Below are 21,856 nucleotides of genomic sequence, written 5' to 3'. Positions count from 1 at the left end.
GCCTGTTATTATAGCATGGCTTGTTCCCTTAGGACTAACATGAATGCATGAACTATTAAGACAAATACACTTTTTATACTAAGACAGTTCTATGTAAATCCTTTTTTTTTTTTTTTTTTTTTTTTACATTTAAGAGTGAAAGTATAGTAGTAGTTGTGTCGGCTTAGCCTAGATTTGTAGGCTGAGGTGTTGTGTAGGCTGAGACCGATGTCCAGTGTAGTTTATTCAGGGGAATTTCTTGGGATGTCTTGATGTATAAATACAACAGTTGTAACAGTTTTTACACGTTATGTTGAAGTCACATGAATTACACTGGCCTCATGTTTTAATAATTAAAAAAGAAAAACATTTTATTTACATAAATTACAAAAAAGCACGAACTGGTTCACCAAATTCTACGTTGAAACATTGTCCTTTATATTGTGTAGTCGTCTAGGTTTTATTTACTCTCACTACAGTTTAGCTAATGTCATTTAATTTTGAAAAGAAGGGGTCAATTTCATTTAGTCATTATTGTGAATTATTTACAGGAAATAAACATCTGGATATCATATTCACAGCACTGTAAGAACAGGATAACATATTTTTGTAAGACATCATGATTGCTTCACAACCATCTCATTCACAAGACTTCTCTGACAAAAACAGACAAAAAAAAAATGTGCAGTGCATTCAACCACATCTATCTGGAAACCAAGGACACCACGGCCAGCTAAATCTACAAAAATGTTTTACAGTACATACATTACTTATAGTCTCACATATTAGATTTCACAGTCAGGAGCACCCATGTCACACCAGCCATGGGGGCTGTGTCATCATCAGTCCGGCTCCATGAGGGAGTGATTGATGACGGAGTAGTGGCTTGTGCTTGGAGGAGGAACCATTTCAGATCAATCTTCACAATGAAGACGTTGTGGAGTCCACCACCTCACGTCCGTTACACACGGCTGGCACGTAACTAGAGGCCGAGCCTGAAGAAACACACAAGACAGTTCCAGGTTCTGGAACTGCGTTTTCCAGAACTTATGTATGTGCTGACAACTCACAAGTGAACTCATCAATGCTACATGTCGTTGACAAAATATCTGGAAGGAGGGTAGTAATACCTTGTATGGGGATGTTGGAGGAACTGCCTTTGGAGTAGCTGGAGCCGGGCGCAGACGCACATGCGGACAGCGTGGTCCCAAAGCGGTTGGCTGTGCCCCTGAGCGTGGTGACGTTCTTTTGAGGTTGGAACAGGATGATGTGGACTTTGGGTGCGAAGAGACAGCCCAGGACCACGGAGCCACTCAGACTGACGGAGATGCACATGGTGGTTGTCTGCACCTGAAGGGGCATGGAGACGGAGGAGACTGAGCAACAGCTGTGAGCAATAGATGCTCTTTACTGTTTGAGAAACAGGGAGATGGAAAGCAGAGTTGGTCTGATTTGAACACAGTGGGGCATACTAGCATGTCTGGCTATGACCCAGCTGATGATGTGAGCTGACTGGAGGTCATCTGTTCATCTGCCCCTCCCTGGTCCACTGGCTTATTATTCTGTGCCTGACACATCTGTTTACTTGACAGCTTGGTGTTAAATCAGTGTACTATATAGGATATCTTAGCTAAATACACAGACATATATTCAAGGAAACAGGACCATGCTTATACTAGCTATGGCTATAGGTTGCTATGTGTTTCTGATTAACAACAGTAACCTACATGATACAGACCAATAAAGTCTCAAACAGTCTAGTTCCCAGTGAACTCCTGTTGACCATTTGAATAACTATTGGACAGTGACTAAGGTTTCTCTCATGCTCCAGTGTGAGCTCCCTGAGCTGGGACCCAGCCACAACCTCAGGATCAGGTTTGATTGTACAAACATATATGGATTGAAAGGTTGGTTTGAAAAAGTCTGAAATGTAAAGTATACTCAAACACTTGGGAAATGAATCAGTTAGAAGTAACAATCTATATTCTTGTACTTTTACACAGATGGAGAAGGCATGCCTGCTTCACCGTGCTCAGGGGCTTGATCAAGAGCAAAGTTTCTATTTTATTTCAAGGCTTCTGAAAGCGTTGGTATGTTTAATATCCATCTATGAGAGTTAATAACGATTTTATGGACAACACAGCTGGGCTTTCATGTAATAGAATACTTTCTTTTCATAGAATACTTCCAATGTTTTATCGAAACCAGACTTGAAATGCAGAACCAGAGCCCACTGCAATCATTATTAATGGCACACAAACAGAGCAACACATCAAGGTCTCTGTTCCAGAGCCAAAACTATTTCAATTTTAATGATTCTACCAATGTTCTATCATGAGACAGGTTCATTTCTCTAGCAGTCCATCCAGTTTCTTCTCTTTTTAAATCCCTCATAAGATTTGGTAGGTGTTTCGGAGTGTCTTCCTAGCTACAGCACAGACATAAGGCTATGGCCTTTTCACAGCACCCCATGCGACACCTCCTCCCCCACTGCTTTCAAGGATGAACCTACAGTTGTGGGACAGCCCTGTTGGGCCAGATGACCTATTTTTCCTGACAGCCAGATCCTGAGGTGGCACTTGGTCCTTGTATGCTTTCTCTTGACACACGCAACAATAACACACACTCACCCTGTAGTCGCTGGCGGTCACGTAGAAGATGGGCTGGAAGGCCAGCCAGATGATGCAGGTGGTGTACATGGTGAACCCGATGAACTTGGCCTCGTTGAAATTCTCCGGACACTTCCTGGTCTTGAAGGCGTAGACGGTGCAGAGGATGATGAGGATGCAGTTGTAGGTGAGCGACAGCAGCATGCTGGAGTCCTTGCTGTTGCACTTGAGCGTGACCACGTCCCTCCTCTCAGGGCTCACCTCCTTTCTGACCCCCGGCAGCTCCACCAGGAGCCACACCACAGCTACCAGCAGCTGGCAGGAGATCAGCACCCCGCAGATGGCCACCTGGGAGGCGGGGCTGATGAGCCTGGGCCGCTGGGCGCCGTCCTTCACCCCGCTGAAGATCCGGGCGATGCGGTTGGTCTTGGTGAGGAGAGCAGAGTAGCACACGGCAAAGGAGGTGCCCAGGCCGAGGCGGCGCAGCGTGCACACGGCCATGGACGGCTTGGCTATGTAGATGAAAGTCATGCTGTAGCACATGAGCACGCCCAGCAGCAGGATGTAGGAGAGCTCGCGCCCGCTGGCCTTCACCACGGGGGTCTCATTGTTCTTGTAGAACAGGCCCACCACGGAGAGCGTGCAGAGCATTCCCAGGCAGGAGATGGTGACCGGCCCGATCGCCCAGGCGTCCTCCCAGCGGATGTACTCCTCTGGCAGGTCGTAGCAGCCCGTCAGGTTGGCCAGGGGCCACTCACCGAAGCTGCAGTCAGCACAGGTGAACTCGTCCAGCAGGTACTGGTAGGGCTGGCAGGGGATGCAGATCCAGCAGCACACGTCTCCAGGCTGCATGCTCTTCACCTCATTCTTCTTACAGGGGTCGCTGCACTGGGAGGTGGGGGGGCCCTGGCCTTTCCAGGACACTAGGTTGGTATTGAGGGTCAGATCCTGGGACCAGTAGCCCACCTTCTTGTAGACGAAGCGCTCATCCTCTTTGTGATAGTGGAAGATGTTGTAGCGGCCAAGGCTGTCACCGTAGCTGTCAAAGCGCACCATGTTTTCGGTGTCCGCCGGTCTGAAGGGCGCTGGAAGGAAGACACATCACTCATGTTGACTTCAGAGAACAAATTCCTTTTCAATAATCAAATTAATTTAATCAGGACAAAGGGGCAAGATATACATAGGAAAAAAATCACATAGAACACAAAGGTAGAAAACGTACAAAGTCATAATTGGCTCATCCAAATCCTTTTGCTTTCAAAATCACTTTTTTAATTGAAAAGGTAAAGATTTGATAAAATAGTGCACATTGGCTAGCTCTCAGAATTATAATTGACTCTGCTGATCTTGCCCTGCTAATTAATGTTTCATCTCTGCACATTACATAATCAGAAAATGTTTATGCTCATTTGAAATCTGTATTTGCTTCAGATTGAACCAATTTTCATGATTAGATTTTCAATTATATTTAGACACTATGAGGAAACTGTGGAAGAAATTGGGATTTCCTGTGTGCTTACATTATTCACTAATCAATAGAACTAGTCATTGGATACTAGTTAGTACGTTCTCATGTAAGCTTGCTATTAATAAGAGTATATTGTGTGTATGTGTCAGGGTTAATAGATGTTCGGGGTCAGGAGAAAGTACTGGCTAAACGTTCCTTGTCATGACTACAAGGAGAGCTCCAACTATGAACTCTCTAGTCTGAGAGTTGTCATGTGTTGGGAGCAGAGAATCTCTTTCTCTGAGACTGTTGAAACGTCATTACTGCCTGACTGTCACAATCTATGTTTACATTCTTGTGCCCTATAAAAGATGGTCCTCCGGCTTTCGGAGCTGGGAGAGACATGATTGAGACCTAAGCCTGGTGTTGTGTTGTCATTTATTGTCAGAGGTCTGGTTTTCTCTCCCAATCTGCATATTGATAAATACGTATTAAAATCCAGAACTTAACTGAACTTAGTCACTCCGTTTATGAAGAGACGGACAAAACACTTTCTTCATCAAAACATTCATGGTAATAAAGACACAGTGTTATGTAATTATGAGATCTTGTGTCCTTATCCACAAGCACATTGAAATTGAAAAAACATTGATAAAGGTGGTGTTATCTGTTTCACTCACCATCAAATTTGGTTTTGATGATAAACTCCCTGTAGAACCTCCTTCCGTTTCCTGGTTTCATAGCATCACATATTTTGGTGGAGTTGGGGCAAACAGCCTGTCTCATGTTGTGCAGGGCATGGGCCATGGCATAGACAGCATTCACCACAAACATGATCTTGGACTCCGGTTCAAAGAAGCCGTCCCTCAGGCTGTGTTCAGTGCAGTGTGCCTCGCTGAGGTTGCAGGCAAAGCGGTGCTCCCAGAACTCCTCAAACCAGGGGTTACGCCGGTTGGTGTATGGGTTTAGCTTGGTGAAATAATCTTCAAACTCCCTGATGGAGTACGAGGCCAGCTCGATTGTAAAGGCTCCGTCTGCTGCGGCTTCACTGCCCCTCACCACGCTCTCCTGGGCCCCCCAGCCATCGCTGGCCACCCAGGTGAAGCTGACGTTCATGCGAGCGGCTGCAACCAGCAGCTCCCTTGCGTCTTCGCTGCGGGTGAACAGGATGACCACCTTGGCGTTAGACTTCTGCTGCAGCGAGCGGATCACGTTGTCGTAGCTCACACGGCTCATGGAGCGGCTGACCTTAGCAGAAGTGGCGATGCAGATTTGGCGCGCACGGGCTTCCTGCTGGAAGGCATCGATTCCTGTCTCGCCGTAGTCACCCTCTGAGGCCACGGTGGACACGTAGGTCCAGTTGAAGTAGCGCAGGATCTCCGCCATGGCCTTGGCCTGGTAGAAGTCCGGGGGCACAGTGCGGGCGAAGTAGTCGTAGCGGGTCTTGTCGCTTAGCTTGGCACTGGTGGAGGCATAGCTGATCTGAGGGATCTGGAAGAGCCGGAGCAGGTTAGCCACCTGTGAAGAGAACAGGAGGCAACCGTACTTTACTTTTATCTCAGTAAAATATGACATCATAATCAACACAATAAGATCACGGTACCAACACATAATTTTCATACATAATTTGTGAAGTATTATTTGCCTGTGTGTTTCCAGTCAGACAGACATAATCTGGACCTGAGGGTGATTCAGTAGCTGTGGTACACGGCTGCTGTCTGCTAATGTCCAGCAGGAGGTGAAGCGACTCTAACAACTGATTTTATCTGTCTACCAACTGTCAACCCTTTCAGAAAGCCTTCTTGCCAGAAGCAAGAGCCACAAATCCCACAGATGGAGAAAAATAATAACACCAAACATATGAGAGTGATAGAAGATTGTTCAGTCCAGATACTCCCAGACATGCTGGTATCTTAATCTATTATCAATACAGACCACCATGGGGTTATTATGCCGAACTACCTCAGACAACATATAGATTTTCCTGTGGGAGTGACAGTGGGTGTTGTTGAGTGCAATGATGAGGAGAATTGTGTGATTTACTGCAATTTATCTGGGAGCAGTAGACGGTGAATGAGAAGTTTAACCAATTTATTTTTCTTCCATTGTCAAAAACATATTTGGGTTTTAGGGCTGAAGTGTATTGTTCTATTCTTGCTCAACATTAAAACATTTCCCATAGGTGATTGGTGCTGTCTGAATTGTTCTCCTCCAGCCCTCCAGGGACGAATATTTTTTTAATGATAATTTCGGCTTGCGTGGTTGCCTGTCGTAGCGTAGCACATTTATATTTTTATATCAATATATTGGGGGGGACATTTTGACCAGATTTGAATATTGGGGGGGGATGTGTCCCTCCTTCCAATATGTATTATGATTACAGCCTTGGTGTCAGTAGAGTAAATCCTTATGAGTGACTGGAACTGATGATGGAAATCCCATTGACGTGTAGAGCTCTGACCACACGATTGTATGAAAGCATGATTTTCACATACGTCTGACACCAGTTGGTGCTGTCTTGTTCATGCCAGTGTGCCTGTATGTACCACCTCCAAATATCTGGGCTATTTACACCATGGATACATCTCTTAAATTAGTTTGACCCAGTGGAACATCAGGGATGAAGATGGAGTCAAGCATGCTGAGTGCGATGTTAACATCGAGTGCTTCTCCCTACAGTCTCCCTATGAGCTGACTGACATTAACCCTGATCTCAGAACAGCCATGTGCTTAACCCACTTTGACAGCTCCATTTAAAACCGCCCAAGGACAAGGCCCCGCAGAGAGCACATGCACACCACACACCCTCAAGAAAATATGATGCATTCAGACAGCCACCCTGCCCCCTGTCTACAACAGCATTAAGGCATCCCATTTTCTCTGCTTGAATATGGAGTACAGGGTCACCATATGCAATATCAATTATAAATCCAGTAATAACAGTACACTATAAGGAAATGGGATAGCATAGGGAGGCAGAATTAACAGGTAAAAGCAATAACTGCCAACTTCTATCAAAATTATGACTTTTTCTAGCAACATATTGGCTTTATTTGTTGTGATTAAGGTTTCGATGGGAACTGTTTTCAATTGTTTCATTGTCTCCAGCCAGACTGAGCCAGTCACACACGCATGGATCCCTCAACCACTTCTTCTAGAAAGACAGTGAACTGTCAGTTGGTTGTCACCAAAGGACTCAGGAAAAACTACTATCTTGACAGCAGACCAATCCGGATAGCACTGGAGTGTGTGACATGCCTGTGTTTCTCTATCTTTAGTTTCTCTGCCAAAAAAATGCAACAAAAAAAAGAAAGAAAATCTCTCTCCTTCTCCCTTGAAAAATTGATCAGGTCTTCAGCTAATTAACCTTTTACAAATGGTGTTCATTATTCAATTCCCTATAAATTATGTAGGATCTGTTTCATGGACAGCTTCAGATGTGTGGTCTATCCCACCCCTTCTCTGGACCTTTAACCCTGCCATGGGCCCATGGGAGCCAGGCAGCATGGCTCAGCCATCCTATACACTGTTCACAATGCAGAGAGGTTGTATAAACTGTTTGTGTGGGAGGGAAACAATACCATGGGTCATTCCATCTCTAAAGCTGCAGAAAACCCACTCATTACAAATGTACATCTTTATAACAATTAATTAGCCACGGTTTCAGTCCTTAGATCATTAGCAAAACAGGCTTGGGTCCTTTCATGGTGTTGCTGCAGCTTGAAGCAAAATATGTTCCGACTCAATTACTGTATCTTCTTCACACTTCAAACGTTGCAAGCATATTTGACTAAATAGAGTATATGGTATATTTGGACTAGTAAATCCAACGTGTGCAATCATTTGCTCGTTGGTGTGGTTCCTCTACACAGAAAAGCAGAAAGAGGATGTGTCACCAGACGTTGTTCTGGATGGCCACCCCAGGCATGCTCTGGGGAGTGGGACCAGAACCAGACCGAGCTGGAGGACAGGCTGAATGCATGCAGGCTCTCGCTCGTGTGTCTGTCATGATTCTTTCAACATGGAAATCCCATCTGTATGTCCCAGAGGTCCTTGCCAAGCATATAAATAGGAGTGAGAGGAAGTTCAGTCCCATATCTAGTCAATGATATGCAGCGACAGACTCCAGCTTTGCTACATGCCTCCAAATCATACCTTCTATCAAAGAAGCTGGAAAAATGTTTAGGGTTTTAATGGCTATGATGTCCTTGGGCACTAAAATATGTCCATTACTAACTGATAGTGATAATATGCAAGACCTTCTACAAAAAACATTTTTATAGCAGGGAATCTCAATAGCCTAATTGTTGTTTACATTAAACATAGCCTATCATAATGAATCGACCAGATGTGATCCTGAGGTATATTGTATTGACTGAAGCTCCATGGTGTCTGTTATTGTAACTGTATTGACCCGATGGTCTGTGTTCAAAGTCACCAGTGAGTGTACACCAGTGGATAGAGACTGAAGTAAGATTTTGGTTCCTCAGAGTATGGATTTTAGGAAAATCCAATCTAGTGTGGCAGTTGTGCAAGTGTGAGCAAGAGCAATGGGATCTTGCTGTTTGTAAGCTTTACACTTAGTCTCATGCAGGGACATGCACAGGTACGAGCTATTGTTGCCCAGGCAACAGCCCATTTGCCCTGATTGGCTGATCTAACCCTCTGGAGAAAGAGCCTGAATAAAATGTTTACGGCTGCATCAATACAATAAGCCCATCATTAGTAAAGTTAAATAAAATAAATTGTTAGTTTAGGCTTACGATCAGTCGTTTTCCTAACCCTAACCCTAATTTTGAAATTTAGGGTTAGGGTTAGACTTAGGGATTGGGTTATGGCTGTAACTCATCCTGATCCTGACTCTGCTGCCACAGCTGACCGTAACCCCGTTGTTGGGTTAGGCTTGAGGTCAGCCGTTTTCCTAACCCTAACCCTAATTTTGAAATTTAGGGTTAGGGTTAGACTTAGGGATTGGGTTATGGCTGTAACTCATCCTGATCCTGACTCTGCTGCCACAGCTGACCGTAACCCCGTTGTTGGGTTAGGCTTGAGGTCAGCCGTTTTCCTAACCCTAACCCTAATTTTGAAATTTAGGGTTAGGGTTAGACTTAGGGATTGGGTTATGGCTGTAACTCATCCTGATCCTGACTCTGCTGCCACAGCTGACCGTAACCCCGTTGTTGGGTTAGGCTTGAGGTCAGCCGTTTTCCTAACCCTAACCCTAATTTTGAAATTTAGGGTTAGGGTTAGACTTAGGGATTGGGTTATGGCTGTAACTCATCCTGATCCTGACTCTGCTGCCACAGCTGACCGTAACCCCGTTGTTGGGTTAGGCTTGAGGTCAGCCGTTTTCCTAACCCTAACCCTAATTTTGAAATTTAGGGTTAGGTTGTTAGATTCACAGATAGGGTTATGGCTATAACTCAGGGACGTGCAGAGGTATGAGCTATTGTTGCCCGGGCAACAGCCCATTTGCCCTGATAAAATGCATAAAATAAATTGTGGCTGCGTCAATACGATAAGCCCATCATTAGTAAAGTTAAATAACATAAAATTGCAATATTATCCAGTTCTGTGTTCCTTCATTTTGCCAACATAACGTCAGTTGCCCTCTGCCCCCAGTCACATGGCATTGTTTGTATTCTCACGCCGGTGCACTGCGAGTGAAGGAGAGTGAAAACTCTTCCACACGTGACTTTTTGAAGTAATGGAGATAATGCTGATCTCTTTTTTCGTGTTAGAGCAATAGCCCCTCCAAATGTCTGTGCACGTCCCTGGTCTTATGAGACGCTTATTGCTGTTGTTATTATTATTATTTTCTAATTTGACAATAGGTCTGTGCAATAACATGGTTCATGTTTTTATAATTTTAGTTTATTATGTGATAACCCAACCCACACAACAGAGTGAGCATGTGTGTGCGTGGGTGTGTGGTTCTGCTGATGAAACTCTTTATCAGGCACCTACATTCACCACATGCCATTTACATTTATCAACACTGCATCCTGCCAAACAAACAACTCTAACTACAGGATTGACCTCAGCCACCTTGATGAGAAAAAGCTTTGTTGTGCTTTTACAGGTCTAAATGTAGCCACTGATTCACCTTTACAAGCAAAAAGAGTTGAGAAGTATTTCTGTATCGCCATGGTAGCTTAGACAAGAGGATATACTCCTGTTATGGATTTTAAGACATACAATTAAACGTACAATGCTCTGGAACACCCACAGTTTCTGTATCAAAATATGATAATTTATTCCATGTCACCTTGTGAACAAAGGAAAGCAAAAACAACACTTTTCTGACAGAGGACAACAAAGACTGGAGGGCTGCACGTAGTGGAAATCGAATGGCTGACTTTATGAATGCCTTTCTTGTGTTCTTGTGTCTTGACTGTACCCATCCTCACACCCCTCACACCATCTTCCCTCTACACTAATTAGAGAGCTGAGCAGCACTATGCAAATGTGCTAAAACTTTCAGCTTAAAAAGAACAGGTTCAGGGAAGAGAACGTGGGAGAGGGGCTGGCTAAGAGACATAGAGTACCACACAATAAACAAGACCCTTTGATGCTCCCACCGAAAGAGATTTTCTTAATTCCCCCAGTATACTGTCAGCATTTAGAAAATGCCTGTAATAGAACTCATAACACAAATACACTGCTACCAATAGAGAACTTTAAAAATCACAAGGGATCTTCTCCAAACACATCACCTTAGATGGCTGTGAAGAAGAGACAAGTGTCCTGTCCTGTCTAATGGCCACACTGCTGTTTGTTTTATTTTCGTCTCATTAGGAGACACCATCTGTAACAGATTTAATGAGAATGCTGCAGGAGTACCGGAGTATCTTTGTCAAGACAAGCAGACACTATTGAAGAAAAAAAACGCTTCATTGTGACATTCAAGAGGAAATAAAACAGTTGACTTTACAAAGACAGAGCAGTCATTGGGCTCATACAGGGCTGAATCATCTAGACTGACAAAGAGATGCTAGGGTATTCACCTGGAGTTTCTGTTGCTGGGAGTTAGGCTGGAAAAGTTCACACATACTCCTCTTAATGCAAAGTGTTCTGAACAGAATTTGTAAACCAGTGAACACATACCTCAGTCAACATCTTCCATTCTCTGTCTTTCTGTTATGCAGGTTTGGAGTATAGTATGTGCTATACTCTCAAACACTATGTTGGTAAAAGCTATAGACTTTTACCAAGACTATAAAATTTGACTTAATTATTTACTCAGTGTCATTTAAAACATCAGCACAGTAGACAATAAATAATTACATGTTCGCAAGTCGCTCTGGATATGAGCGTCTGCTAAATGACTAAATGTTATTGCACATGAGCATGTAAAAGGTAATTAGAACCTATAGGGAGTTGTAAAGCAATGTATTCACCAAGCTACCTGTATGAACTTGGGCTTGAAATGTCTCGTTTTGATGCCATGTGGTCCTTGTGGACATAAGACGGTCCCAGACAGGCACGTACCCCCCCCCCTCCTCACGCCCTACTTCTCTGCCATCCCTTTACCTCTGTGACAGGCAGGGGCAGCATCCTCCCAGCCATCAGGTGGACAGGTCGCTGCCAAGAATCTCTGTGCTCCTTTTGCCCCCCACAGATGGGAAAAGGAGCTCTTCCAAAGCTCTCTTGTGGAAAAGTTGGCCCCAGTGCCCTTCCCCTCAAACAGTCAGTCAGCTCCTCTGGGTTCCAGTGGCAATGCGTCAGCAGCCAGACCCTCTAACGGATTGCATCAAAGGATCTGAGCCACTCACAAAGAAGTGAATCAATGAAGGGTGCATTGACAAAAGATCACTGACAAGTGTCATGCATTTTAATTCATATGTAGAGACATTTGAAAGCTATGTGCTTGAACCTCTAAAGGCTCTCTCACCGTGAAGAAAAGTGTTTTCTCCTAGTCTCAAAGGAGGACATTTCCTATCCTGACTGTCATTGATTGGTCGAGGAGTGGTGGATCCAAAGTGCCCAGCTCTCTCAGCGGGGGGGGAGTCTGGAGGAGCCATGGTGAAGAGGACCCCCACAGCCTGGTTGTGTTGCCTGATGGGTTTGTGGCATCTGCAGCTGAGATGTAGTTTATTCCTACACTATAGCATTGGCTGATCATTAAAACCGTCATGATTTACATTATGAAGTGATTTGAACAACCAGATACAGATCAACTGTATCCTTTGGACTGAATGTACAGACACGTCACAAAAGAAGTGAATATATAATCAGTCATCCAATAGGTCGTCATTTCAAAGCACACGTTGTCCAGGTCTGATAGAAGAGCTTGTCTGAAGTGTGACCGTATTATGATTACGCACATCTCTACTGACGTGGATCCTGCTAATGGAATCAGAGATTTCACCACATTCCATCACAAATCCCGTGAACCACTCCATCAGCATCACCTCATCTCCTCTCTCCTTCCCTATCAACATAATCATTACCCATCATATCCCATTGCAACAGTGTTGAATTATTCAAATGTGGCTCTTTGCTCCGTTACGTGTGGAACACAGTAATTATGCCCTCTGTATGTGGAGAACAGGATTTAATCAAGCAAGCCTCCAGCATCTCTTCACAGGTGTGTGAAAGGTCGGTTTTGTCCGTGTGGCGGAAATGATGGCGCTGACAAAGTGATGGAGGTCCCTGTGAACTCGCCTGCTTCAAACACACAGGCGTCTCCGGTGGATAATTATTTCAGTCGTAGCTAAACTCACAAAGGAGCTAAAGGCAAATTCCTGTGGCTCAGCGGAGGTGGGGATAAAAAGCATATCCGGTGATCCCTTTTTTATCTGCGCTCTACACCAACCCCCACACACAGACGGACATACACACACACGTAAAAGGAATGTGCACAAAATACAAATACACACAGAACACACACTCAACACCAAGGTTTCAGTGGGAATGTGCCTGAATGTAGACTGCTAATAATGAAATGGAAACATGACAGCAACTCAGTTGGGACCAATTAAGGAAGTGGAGCTTTGATGCGTCAGCTAGCGCTGGATCTCCCCACGCTGTGTGTGAAACGTGAGCAGAACTGCCATACTAAAAACAAGCTCAATGATAGACCTTCTTCTTGTAGCCTGGACATGCACAAGCAAATAAATACCAAAAAGACAAAAAGGAAACCTATCTGACCTTGTCAGGTCACAAATAGCAAACTTATTGTGCAGTTTAACAGGGTTTCTACTTCATCCACATTCCTCTTAGTAGTGATACATGACACTGGTAGTGAAGCAGGCCCATAGAATGAAGAGCTGCATACTACTACAGGGTAGAGGATTGACCCTGAGAGCCCTGATGGGTGGTCATGTAAAGTTACCTGAATGGATACGTCACTGTAGGAGCCCCCGATGACTCCAGAAATGGCAAGGGGCACGTCATCCTGAATGGGGTTGGAGCCATCAGGGCAGATGAAGCCTGGCTCATGCACCTTAGTGAGAGAGGCTCTCACAAACTCCAGGGACTGCTCCAGGGCGTAGGTGTCCTTGGAGCAGGTGTCCAGGATATGGGCCCCCAGTTTGAGTCCAGGGAGGAGACGATCATCGGAGTTGATTTCATCCAGTGCCAGCAACATGGCCTCCAGTCTCTGGATGCCCCTCTGCTCATTGATTTTACCGCAGTCCTCCACTCCCTCTCCCTTTTCATGCACCGGAAACAAGCCTCCAATCACCACGTCACCGTCAATGGTGATCTCCCGCTTGGCTGACGGAGGGAACCGGGGGCTGGCCAGGACCCCTGGGGTCACCATGTCCAAGAACAGCAGCAGAATGATCCAGAAGGGAGACCCAGAGGCCTGCAGAGTGCGACAGAGCCCTGCGGTTGGCATGGTGGTGTTGGTGGAGTAGTGTGAAGCAGGAGGATATTACAGGTTCTGAGGGTGGGTCACTCTGGGGTTTTCTTTCAACAACCGTAGCATCTTTACACGTTACACTCTGAAAAAAGGAGAAAGGAGAATCAATTAAATTTCTGATTGTATTTGCAGCATTAGATCCTTTGTATTTAGGTGAGGCGGTGTACTTTCACTGCATAAGCAATACAAATTGCACAGATGTTTCCTGCACTTACATATAGCCAAATCAGACATGATGAAAACAAATGTCAAATCATTAGTGAAGATTTTTGGGGGATGGGATGGATATTAGCTTTAAAAAAACTCTTACAATCACAGTTAAAAAGTTAAAAAACGGTCTTAGCCAGAACATTCATCATCTTGTGAACTGCATCATGATGTACAAAGTGTAAACAGGCAGAGAAGATAATTGCCTGTACGTATCTTTGAAATAGTACATTTTTACACTAATAACCATAAACAACATTGTGTGAAACATTCTCTACTCCTACAACTCAGAGCTAATCATGTTTCTAGTATCAGCAGTAGTTGCAGGTTGGCATGAGACAAGTCTAACACAGGAAACTCAACAGGAAGTGCTTGTTGCTGATGCCTAAATACATACAGAGATCTACTGAAAAAAGAGCCCATGCAGCCAAACCACAAATTAAACACACCTAAAAGTCAATCAATAGATTTTTGCTTCTGTTTCGAGTTGAATCACTTCATCCATGGGCATGCAGCTAAACCCTAATTGAGGGAACATACATTTAGCTTATCAACTGGACTAATTGGATCACTTGGTTCTAATAATGAAACATGGACACTGACTTCTTACATGAGTTTGGACAGTAGGAGATCTGCCCTGCTTACATGATACTGTATGTGACAGCATCAAAGAATTGACAGCAGTCAGCTACCAGCTATCGACGGATTATGATGCATTCCATTGCTGATGCGTGATAACTGTTAGACTGTCCAGAGAACCCAGATCCTAGGGGATCTAGCTTTTGAGAGGAGCCACCACCAGCCTGCATACCCAGGCAGTGGACTGACTCCAGTAGGATCATTAGAAAACAAACAGTGCTTTGAAGTCTTTGATGGGCAGCACATTCAATTCTACATTTCCACCTGATGAGGACAGATGCAGACTGATCTATGTTAAATCATACATCTAAGGCATGAATCTCATCAAGAAGCACATTCCTGCCGAGCTAACAGACACATTCACGTACAGGGATCTCTTCTGAAAACTGGGTGTTGCTATGGAAACATGTTGGATAAAAGATCGGAGATGGGCGTCAGGGTAGTAGTGGGCAGTGTGACAAGAGTACTGATATAAATTCTGATAATGTTGGAACCTAAGGTTTACTTCTAATTAGGAGTTTGTGGTATCTGTTGGCTGATAGAGCTGGGCTTGAGAGAGCAGGAGAGAGAATCTGGAATCACAGAATCATTAGGTACAATGTTTTGTGAGCAGATAGGGGCAATTGTAATATGCATACTACATAATGATGAATAATAGAAACCACTGAAGATCGTCTACTGTGCAGATTTTTTAATGATCAGCAAAACATACTAATTGATTTGGACCACGTGTGTGTGTGTGTGTGTGTGTGTGTGCAAGCGCATGTGTCTCACCTCCACACTGTTGGTGGAGACAGACTTTTTTCTTTCCCAGTGTGTGTGTGGTGTGTGAGTGTATTACAGTGGCAGCAGGGGGTGGTGGACCCGGTGAAGCCCTGTGAGGAGAACAAGAGCAGTGATTGCTGAATCTGTCCTCACAGAGACTTGGCTTTGAGCAACATTGTGGGACTCAGACCATCGTGTGATGATGGAATCTCTTTTATGCTCTTATACTTATCTCATTTCATTTTTAACTTCTCATCTCGGTGTATCGCAATACTTTGAACCTAGAACGTTGTTTATTAGTCTCTTACATGTCTCTTGGGCCAGCTCTTTAGGCCTAAAAGCCAGTTGGATATGTCTGGTGTATAGCAGCAGGTGTTGGGTATGTTAAGGGTTGTCAGGGTTGACACAACCTGGTGTTGGCATATGTGCCAGACGTTCCTTCTTGCTTCCTCTGAGGGAGCAAACTAGAAACCAGTGTAGGCAGGTCAGTCAAAATGTTTAATTGACGTAAAAAATGGAATTTCTCTACTGGTCTACAGCAGATGGGCTCAGAGAGAGCTCTTTACTCTCACTGGTTGACGTTACAAACTAATAGCCCAATGAGAAAGTGTACAAGGACACAGGGAGGTTTAAGACCTGGCTAAACACCAAACAAACTTTCACAACACGTATCTAGGTGCATATTGAATGAATTATATGCAAAGGCTGGACCATTTTAGAGGTTGATATATATAAAATGACACTACACTATGACAGCATAACCAGTGGCGAGGTTCTTGATTCCTTTTAAAAACAGGAGGAGCCAGACGAAGAGAGACTCATTTTACCTGATGTTGACAGTCAAGGCAGTTCCAAGGTAGCTTCTCTCGAGCATTGATCACATAATTAAATCTGGCTAGCGGCAGTATAGTCGGTCAGGCTCATACTTGACAGCCAAGAGAACCACTACCTCCCTGCACACACTTATTCCGTTTGAAAGAGAAGTTGAAAATGAGAAGACTTCACTTCACTTGGCTTGGAACCCTCATCTATTACACAGCATATCCAGTTTAACCGTTCATGGGAGACAGCAGTCACTTAGTAGTCACTTAATAGAATACATTCCCATACTCCATTGTCTGTTGTTGGCTGAAACAAAGAGTCCAGAAGTCAACAGTAAATTGGCAACAGTTGAGCATGAAACTGATGAAAAGCTTAACCAAATCATGCCCATGTTGGGCAACGAGGGCTTTAACAAAGTGAAATTCAGAAAACAAACATCACACCTTCCCCTGAGTAGTTCACACAGCAGGAGGGCAGTCTAGTACACCTGGGTGAGTTAGAAAGAGAGGGTTTGGAATTGGGGGATATGTCACCTTCAAAAGGAGGCCCTAGCAGGCAGATGCCCTCCTGCTGTGAGGAGGAGCATCATGGCCAGGTTGTGAGCCGGCATGTCACGAGTCAGTTGACAAATTTGACCTCTTTCCTAATGGAGACGGGCACCATTACACCACACATGGTGGAGCCAGAAGGCACCTTAGACCTCAGGCCCACCGCCAAGCTGCTCACAGCCCTCCTGCTCAAACTCTGGTGAAATATGTCCAATAAATTCCTGCCTTTCAAAATAATTGGTCAGATTTAAAAGCAGTTAAAAAATGTACACACTTTCATACTCATGCCCAAAGTGTTACTGATTTCAGAATCTGTACATATATACTATCTGGCCACTTTAAAAACAGCTCTGTTTAACTTTTTGCAAGTGACTAATGAGGTGGATATTAGGTAACAATGTTCCACCCCTCTAGGAACCCTAACCCTAATGCATGGGTTATGGGTTATGGGCATGAATGGCAATAAGACTGTGACACGCTGGCCTTCTCCTGGGACAGTCTGTCAAAGATAAACATCTGTACCAACTAATGTTTACAGTGCCACCCTAATGACTTCCAGTTATGTTTTCATATGTTTCAATATGTTCATACATATTCATCTTCACAATAAGCAACGATTAAGCAAGCGACTCATGACTGTCACAAACCTGATTGCACCTGTAAGAAAACACAGACAATCTCTCTCTCTCTCTCTCTCTCTCTCTCTCTCTCTCTCTCTCTCTCTCTCTCTCTCTCTCTCTCTCTCTCTCTCTCTCTCTCTCTCTCTCTCTCTCTCTCCCCATTAGAATTCATCTGCTATGTATGACTCAACAATTGATCAGCAGCACTTTCCCGTATATTTAGAGGCTGACATAAACTTGCGAACTCTTGAATGTACATCAACATTCTAGCAGTTCTTCTTTTGTGAAAATGTCAAGAGTTTCAGCTTTTTAGTAAACTGAATAAATAACATACTGTCAAATCTGGGTCATGACTGTCACACACTCGGATGCAGTGAGCTCACTTCAAACATAGATTTGGGATTTTTAACTTAAATGATCATATTTCATTATGTGACTTCATCATCTACCGTATTTGCCACAATACATGATGTGTTTTCACTGGACTCAATGTATCTACATAACAAAAAGTAAAGTAAAATATTATATAATTATAAAGTTACATTAGAAATTAACCATAATCACACAAATAACTTGTAGGGATTCTATCAAGAAGACTGTTAATTGATTAAACAAATATAAATTGAAATGCACAGATCCATTGTATTAGTGTGCTTGCTGTAAGCAAAATGTGCAGTTTTGCATACTTTTTGAATCTAGAAATATGTTTTCTCTCCCTATTCAATTCATTACAAGTTCTCTTAAACTGATGACTACTTAAACCAAAGGGTATCTACTGCAAATCAAATGTAGATGAGTGCAGATGTTTAAATACCTCCCAAATTCCCCCTATTGTCATTCATCTTTCATCTACATTCCAAATTGTCAATTTTTATTTAGAATTCCCAAACATTGAGAAGTCACACACTTATTCATTCACTTTCTCATCCTCTATCTTTGTCATGCCATTTGTCTATTATCCATCCTTTTTGTACCCTACTATTGTTTTATTTCCATCTTTCTAAACAGTGTAGCTCACTGTAGAATTATCTTATTTCTCTTACAATAAATGTATCTCGGTAATCTAGCCTTCCTAAATATTACATTTTAACTTTAATCTGTATAGTAGGCTACCCCGTCATGATTTACCGCTAATAAATTGGGACATTAGGCTATTCCTGTATGTAACTCTATACCTCTCCCTGTCGTTTGTCGTCTCACTCGATTCATCATTTTCTGACTCATGTCTCATCTCCTTCTTTCTAGCCTGTTTACTATTAATCGTTACTATAATTAGTAAATAAAGGTCCACAGGATCGTTTTAGACGGAAACACAAATTGTGTTAATTTCATAAATAATACATTATGCACATTATTGCACAATTAGCTTGACCAGTAGCAGGTAGAATGGGAGACAGGTATCCTGCTAATTGAAAATCAGTCAAGACAAATAGTTTGATGAAATAGGTTACTTAAATTATATACTACGACATTTGTTCCAAATTGAAATTAAAAAGAAAACCTATGGAGATTGTCAAAGGTAAATGTATCTTACATGATTTGCTGACCATACATAGAATATAACATTAGCGCATTGTTTCCGTACACATGGTTTCATTATTTGCCCTGTGATTTAAAACCAAAAAACCAAATGCACGATAGATTCATGCATTGGAAGACCTCTTGTAGCCTACCAACTATCAACAATAATTTGTGATAGCACGGAAACAAAGCCTTGCAGCAGAGGAAAAGCTGATTCTATACATTTATTTTTTGGGGGAGGAGGTGCAGTTCAGAGAAAGCTGAATGTTATAGCTAACGTGATGCAAATGTGATTCTTACCGGATTTATGTAGACTAAAGTCTTCCTCTGATGGTATCAAGATTGACAATTTTCACACATCCGACCCCGGTGGATGTCCTTTCCCTAAAAGTTGAAAGCAGACGTTTGAAATCCTCTGCAAAAGAACTTGTGGAATGGTTTCCGGTGGTGTGTAACTTTAAACATTTGCGTAGATGAATGCATAGCCTACAGTACATGAAACAGGTGTGGATCTGTCCTTGGTACTGAAAATGAGCTCCGAAAAACTCGGAGATACTTCACCATGAGTTGCCTTTTTCCACTTCCCATTGTCATAAACTTGGCTACTCCTAGCGTACAAATTTGACTCACGCTTCAAAATTGTAATCATATCATTATGGTGATCGAGTTTGGGTTCAATATGCTAATCGATTCAGAGTTTATACTGTACGTTTTCATATGTAGCCTACCGTTAGTGTCTTTTATCATAAATTCATGCCGCGAAATTGTAAAGTTCAATGAAAAATAAGTTAGTGGTACAGTATAAACTTGTAACAAGCCTACCATTGTTTTCTCGTGCGCTGCCGAGGTGGAATGAGTAGAGGAAGCTGCTCTTGCGCGTAAGACAACTTGCAGAACAGTATGTGGCAAATTGCAGTCTAGCCTGATCTCGACGGCAGTCGTGAACAAGTTTTCGAATTCGCGAATTTGATCAACTCTAAACTTTGAGTAGCTTATTATAGAAAGCGCTTATTAATAAAAAAAAAATCAATTTTACATTTGGCATCCAAAAACTATGGCTCATACTTGCCATCTGTTATGTTTACATAGCCTAATTTAAGCGTCATTCAATCAATGTTCAAGCTCTTGTAAGTCACGTAATAGTTATGCCCTAGACAATAGATGGTTTGGACCCATTAACTTTAACTGCAGGACTGTTCAGGGGTGTTGCTCTCTATCTTGATGTAAGGTCAGTGTTTTAGATCCTTAAACTGACTCAACATCGGAAGGGCCATGGTAGTCAACCACTATTTTAAATGAGAACAGGATAAAAAAAGATAATCATAAATTAGTCTCATTGTTTCTCTCTCTCTCTCTCTCTCTCTCTCTCTCTCTCTCTCTCTCTCTCTCTCTCTCTCTCTCTCTCTCTCTCTCTCTCTCTCTCTCTCTCTCTCTCTCTCTCTCTCTCTCTCTCTATCTATCTATCTATCTATCTATCTATCTATATATATATATATAAAACAACAATGACTAAAACAACAATGACATTCTTGTGCATCAACTGCGAGGGGATTTTTATGTCTGGCCATCCATGTCGAATTATATACTGTGAGCTGTATCTTCTGACGATCTTAAAGGCAACATTTCAAACCGCATAAAATGTATTTTAAAATAGAACCCCCCCCCCCCCCCCCCCCCATTAACAAGCTCAATAAAGAACAACACCCAGAGGTGTCAAAGTGTCTCAGTAATGACTCATACAGTGAAAATATATACTGGCTATGGTACTACCTGACCTAAGCCACATAGGGGTGCTAGCAGAGCCTCTGTGGTTCAGGGTGTCTTCTGACTTGGTGATCATGCAACTCTGCCTCACACTGTCTCCTACTCCCCTATAGTCCTGTCGCCTGTATGGTAAGAATAAAGAGTTTATTCTGCTTGCTTAGATAAACATACAATAGTTTTTATCAGAGTGGGTTGTTGTGGCAATCTAAAATTGACTTGGAACAAATACACCCACCTACTTTCTTTCCTTGATTTGAGTTGGAGAAGAGACATCTCACTGTCAGGCAGAGGGAAACTCATGATAGAAGAAACAATGTTGAAAGCGCCGGGGCTTTTGGTTGAGGATCTTTAGAGGTTCTTTTGGGATCAGCGTGTTCGTAGGTGGGCAGATCGGCTGATGATTTGCTCTTACTGTATGTGGGCTTTTTATGTAGGACACACAAAAGCTAATACAATTCACCCATGGCTGTGTTTGTTAACGGATACCATTGTTTCATGTTCCAATTCTGTTCATTTTCAAAAAAGAAAATAAACATGTTATGTCTACCATGCTCTGGAAGCCCTGTTTAATTTGAGATATTCACACCTAAACCAGGGAGAACGCAAAGAGCGTTTGGATGGACATCTGCCTGTGTGTTATTCATCTTTCTATAAGTGGGTTGGGGCATGTTGATCAGTACATGCATACAGTACATGCAGGAGCCCAGAATGCACAAACTAATTGCATAAGACTTGAATTGCTGATCCTTTATTAAATGACAGACTATTACATCCCCCCTGTGATGTCTTTCTGTCCAGCTCTCCCTCTGCCTGCCCCCCTGTCTCTGTGGGCGGATGCAACCAGGGTCTCTGTGGAGCTAGCTTGGTGGAGCCGCTTGTCTGAGCGGATATGCCTGGACATCCACACCCTGCTAAGCCCCACCAGGTGGTGCCTCAACATCAGCAGGCTGACACGTGCATCAGAGGAGGGCTGGAGGTGGGGGGAAGTGGTTGTGATAGAGACACAGAGATTGAGAAGCATAGATGGGTAAGTAAGAGAGATGGTAGAGGAGGTAAACAGGTATATG

At 43.2% G+C, this 21,856-nt stretch overlaps 1 protein-coding gene across 1 annotated transcript; it reads right to left on the bottom strand.

Moving 5' to 3' along the window:
- Positions 1–900: 900 nt before the first annotated feature.
- On the bottom strand, positions 901–13,879 carry LOC136941427 (metabotropic glutamate receptor 2-like). The gene is made up of 5 exons (XM_067233882.1): positions 13,373–13,879; positions 4,716–5,553; positions 2,610–3,673; positions 1,110–1,329; positions 901–1,010 (listed from the first exon to the last, which is right to left on the bottom strand). The coding sequence occupies exons 1-5, from the start codon at positions 13,877–13,879 to the stop codon at positions 901–903; spliced, it is 2,739 nt and encodes a 912-aa protein (XP_067089983.1).
- Between the last annotated feature and the right edge of the window lie 7,977 nt (positions 13,880–21,856).

The sequence above is a fragment of the Osmerus mordax genome, chromosome 1, assembly GCF_038355195.1.
Source record: "Osmerus mordax isolate fOsmMor3 chromosome 1, fOsmMor3.pri, whole genome shotgun sequence".
Classification (NCBI taxonomy): domain Eukaryota; kingdom Metazoa; phylum Chordata; class Actinopteri; order Osmeriformes; family Osmeridae; genus Osmerus; species Osmerus mordax.
This window is presented reverse-complemented; position numbering and strand designations above follow the sequence as displayed.

Bases quoted from the DNA above. Each gene is read 5' to 3' on its own strand.
- LOC136941427 (XM_067233882.1), bottom strand. From the start codon at position 13,879: ATGCCAACCGCAGGGCTCTGTCGCACTCTGCAGGCCTCTGGGTCTCCC. The intron at 5,554-13,372 runs GTAACTTTACAT...TTCTCTTCACAG, and splicing joins ACAGTGACGTATCCATTCAG to GTGGCTAACCTGCTCCGGCT. The intron at 3,674-4,715 runs GTGAGTGAAACA...TCTTCCTTCCAG, and splicing joins CATCAAAACCAAATTTGATG to CGCCCTTCAGACCGGCGGAC.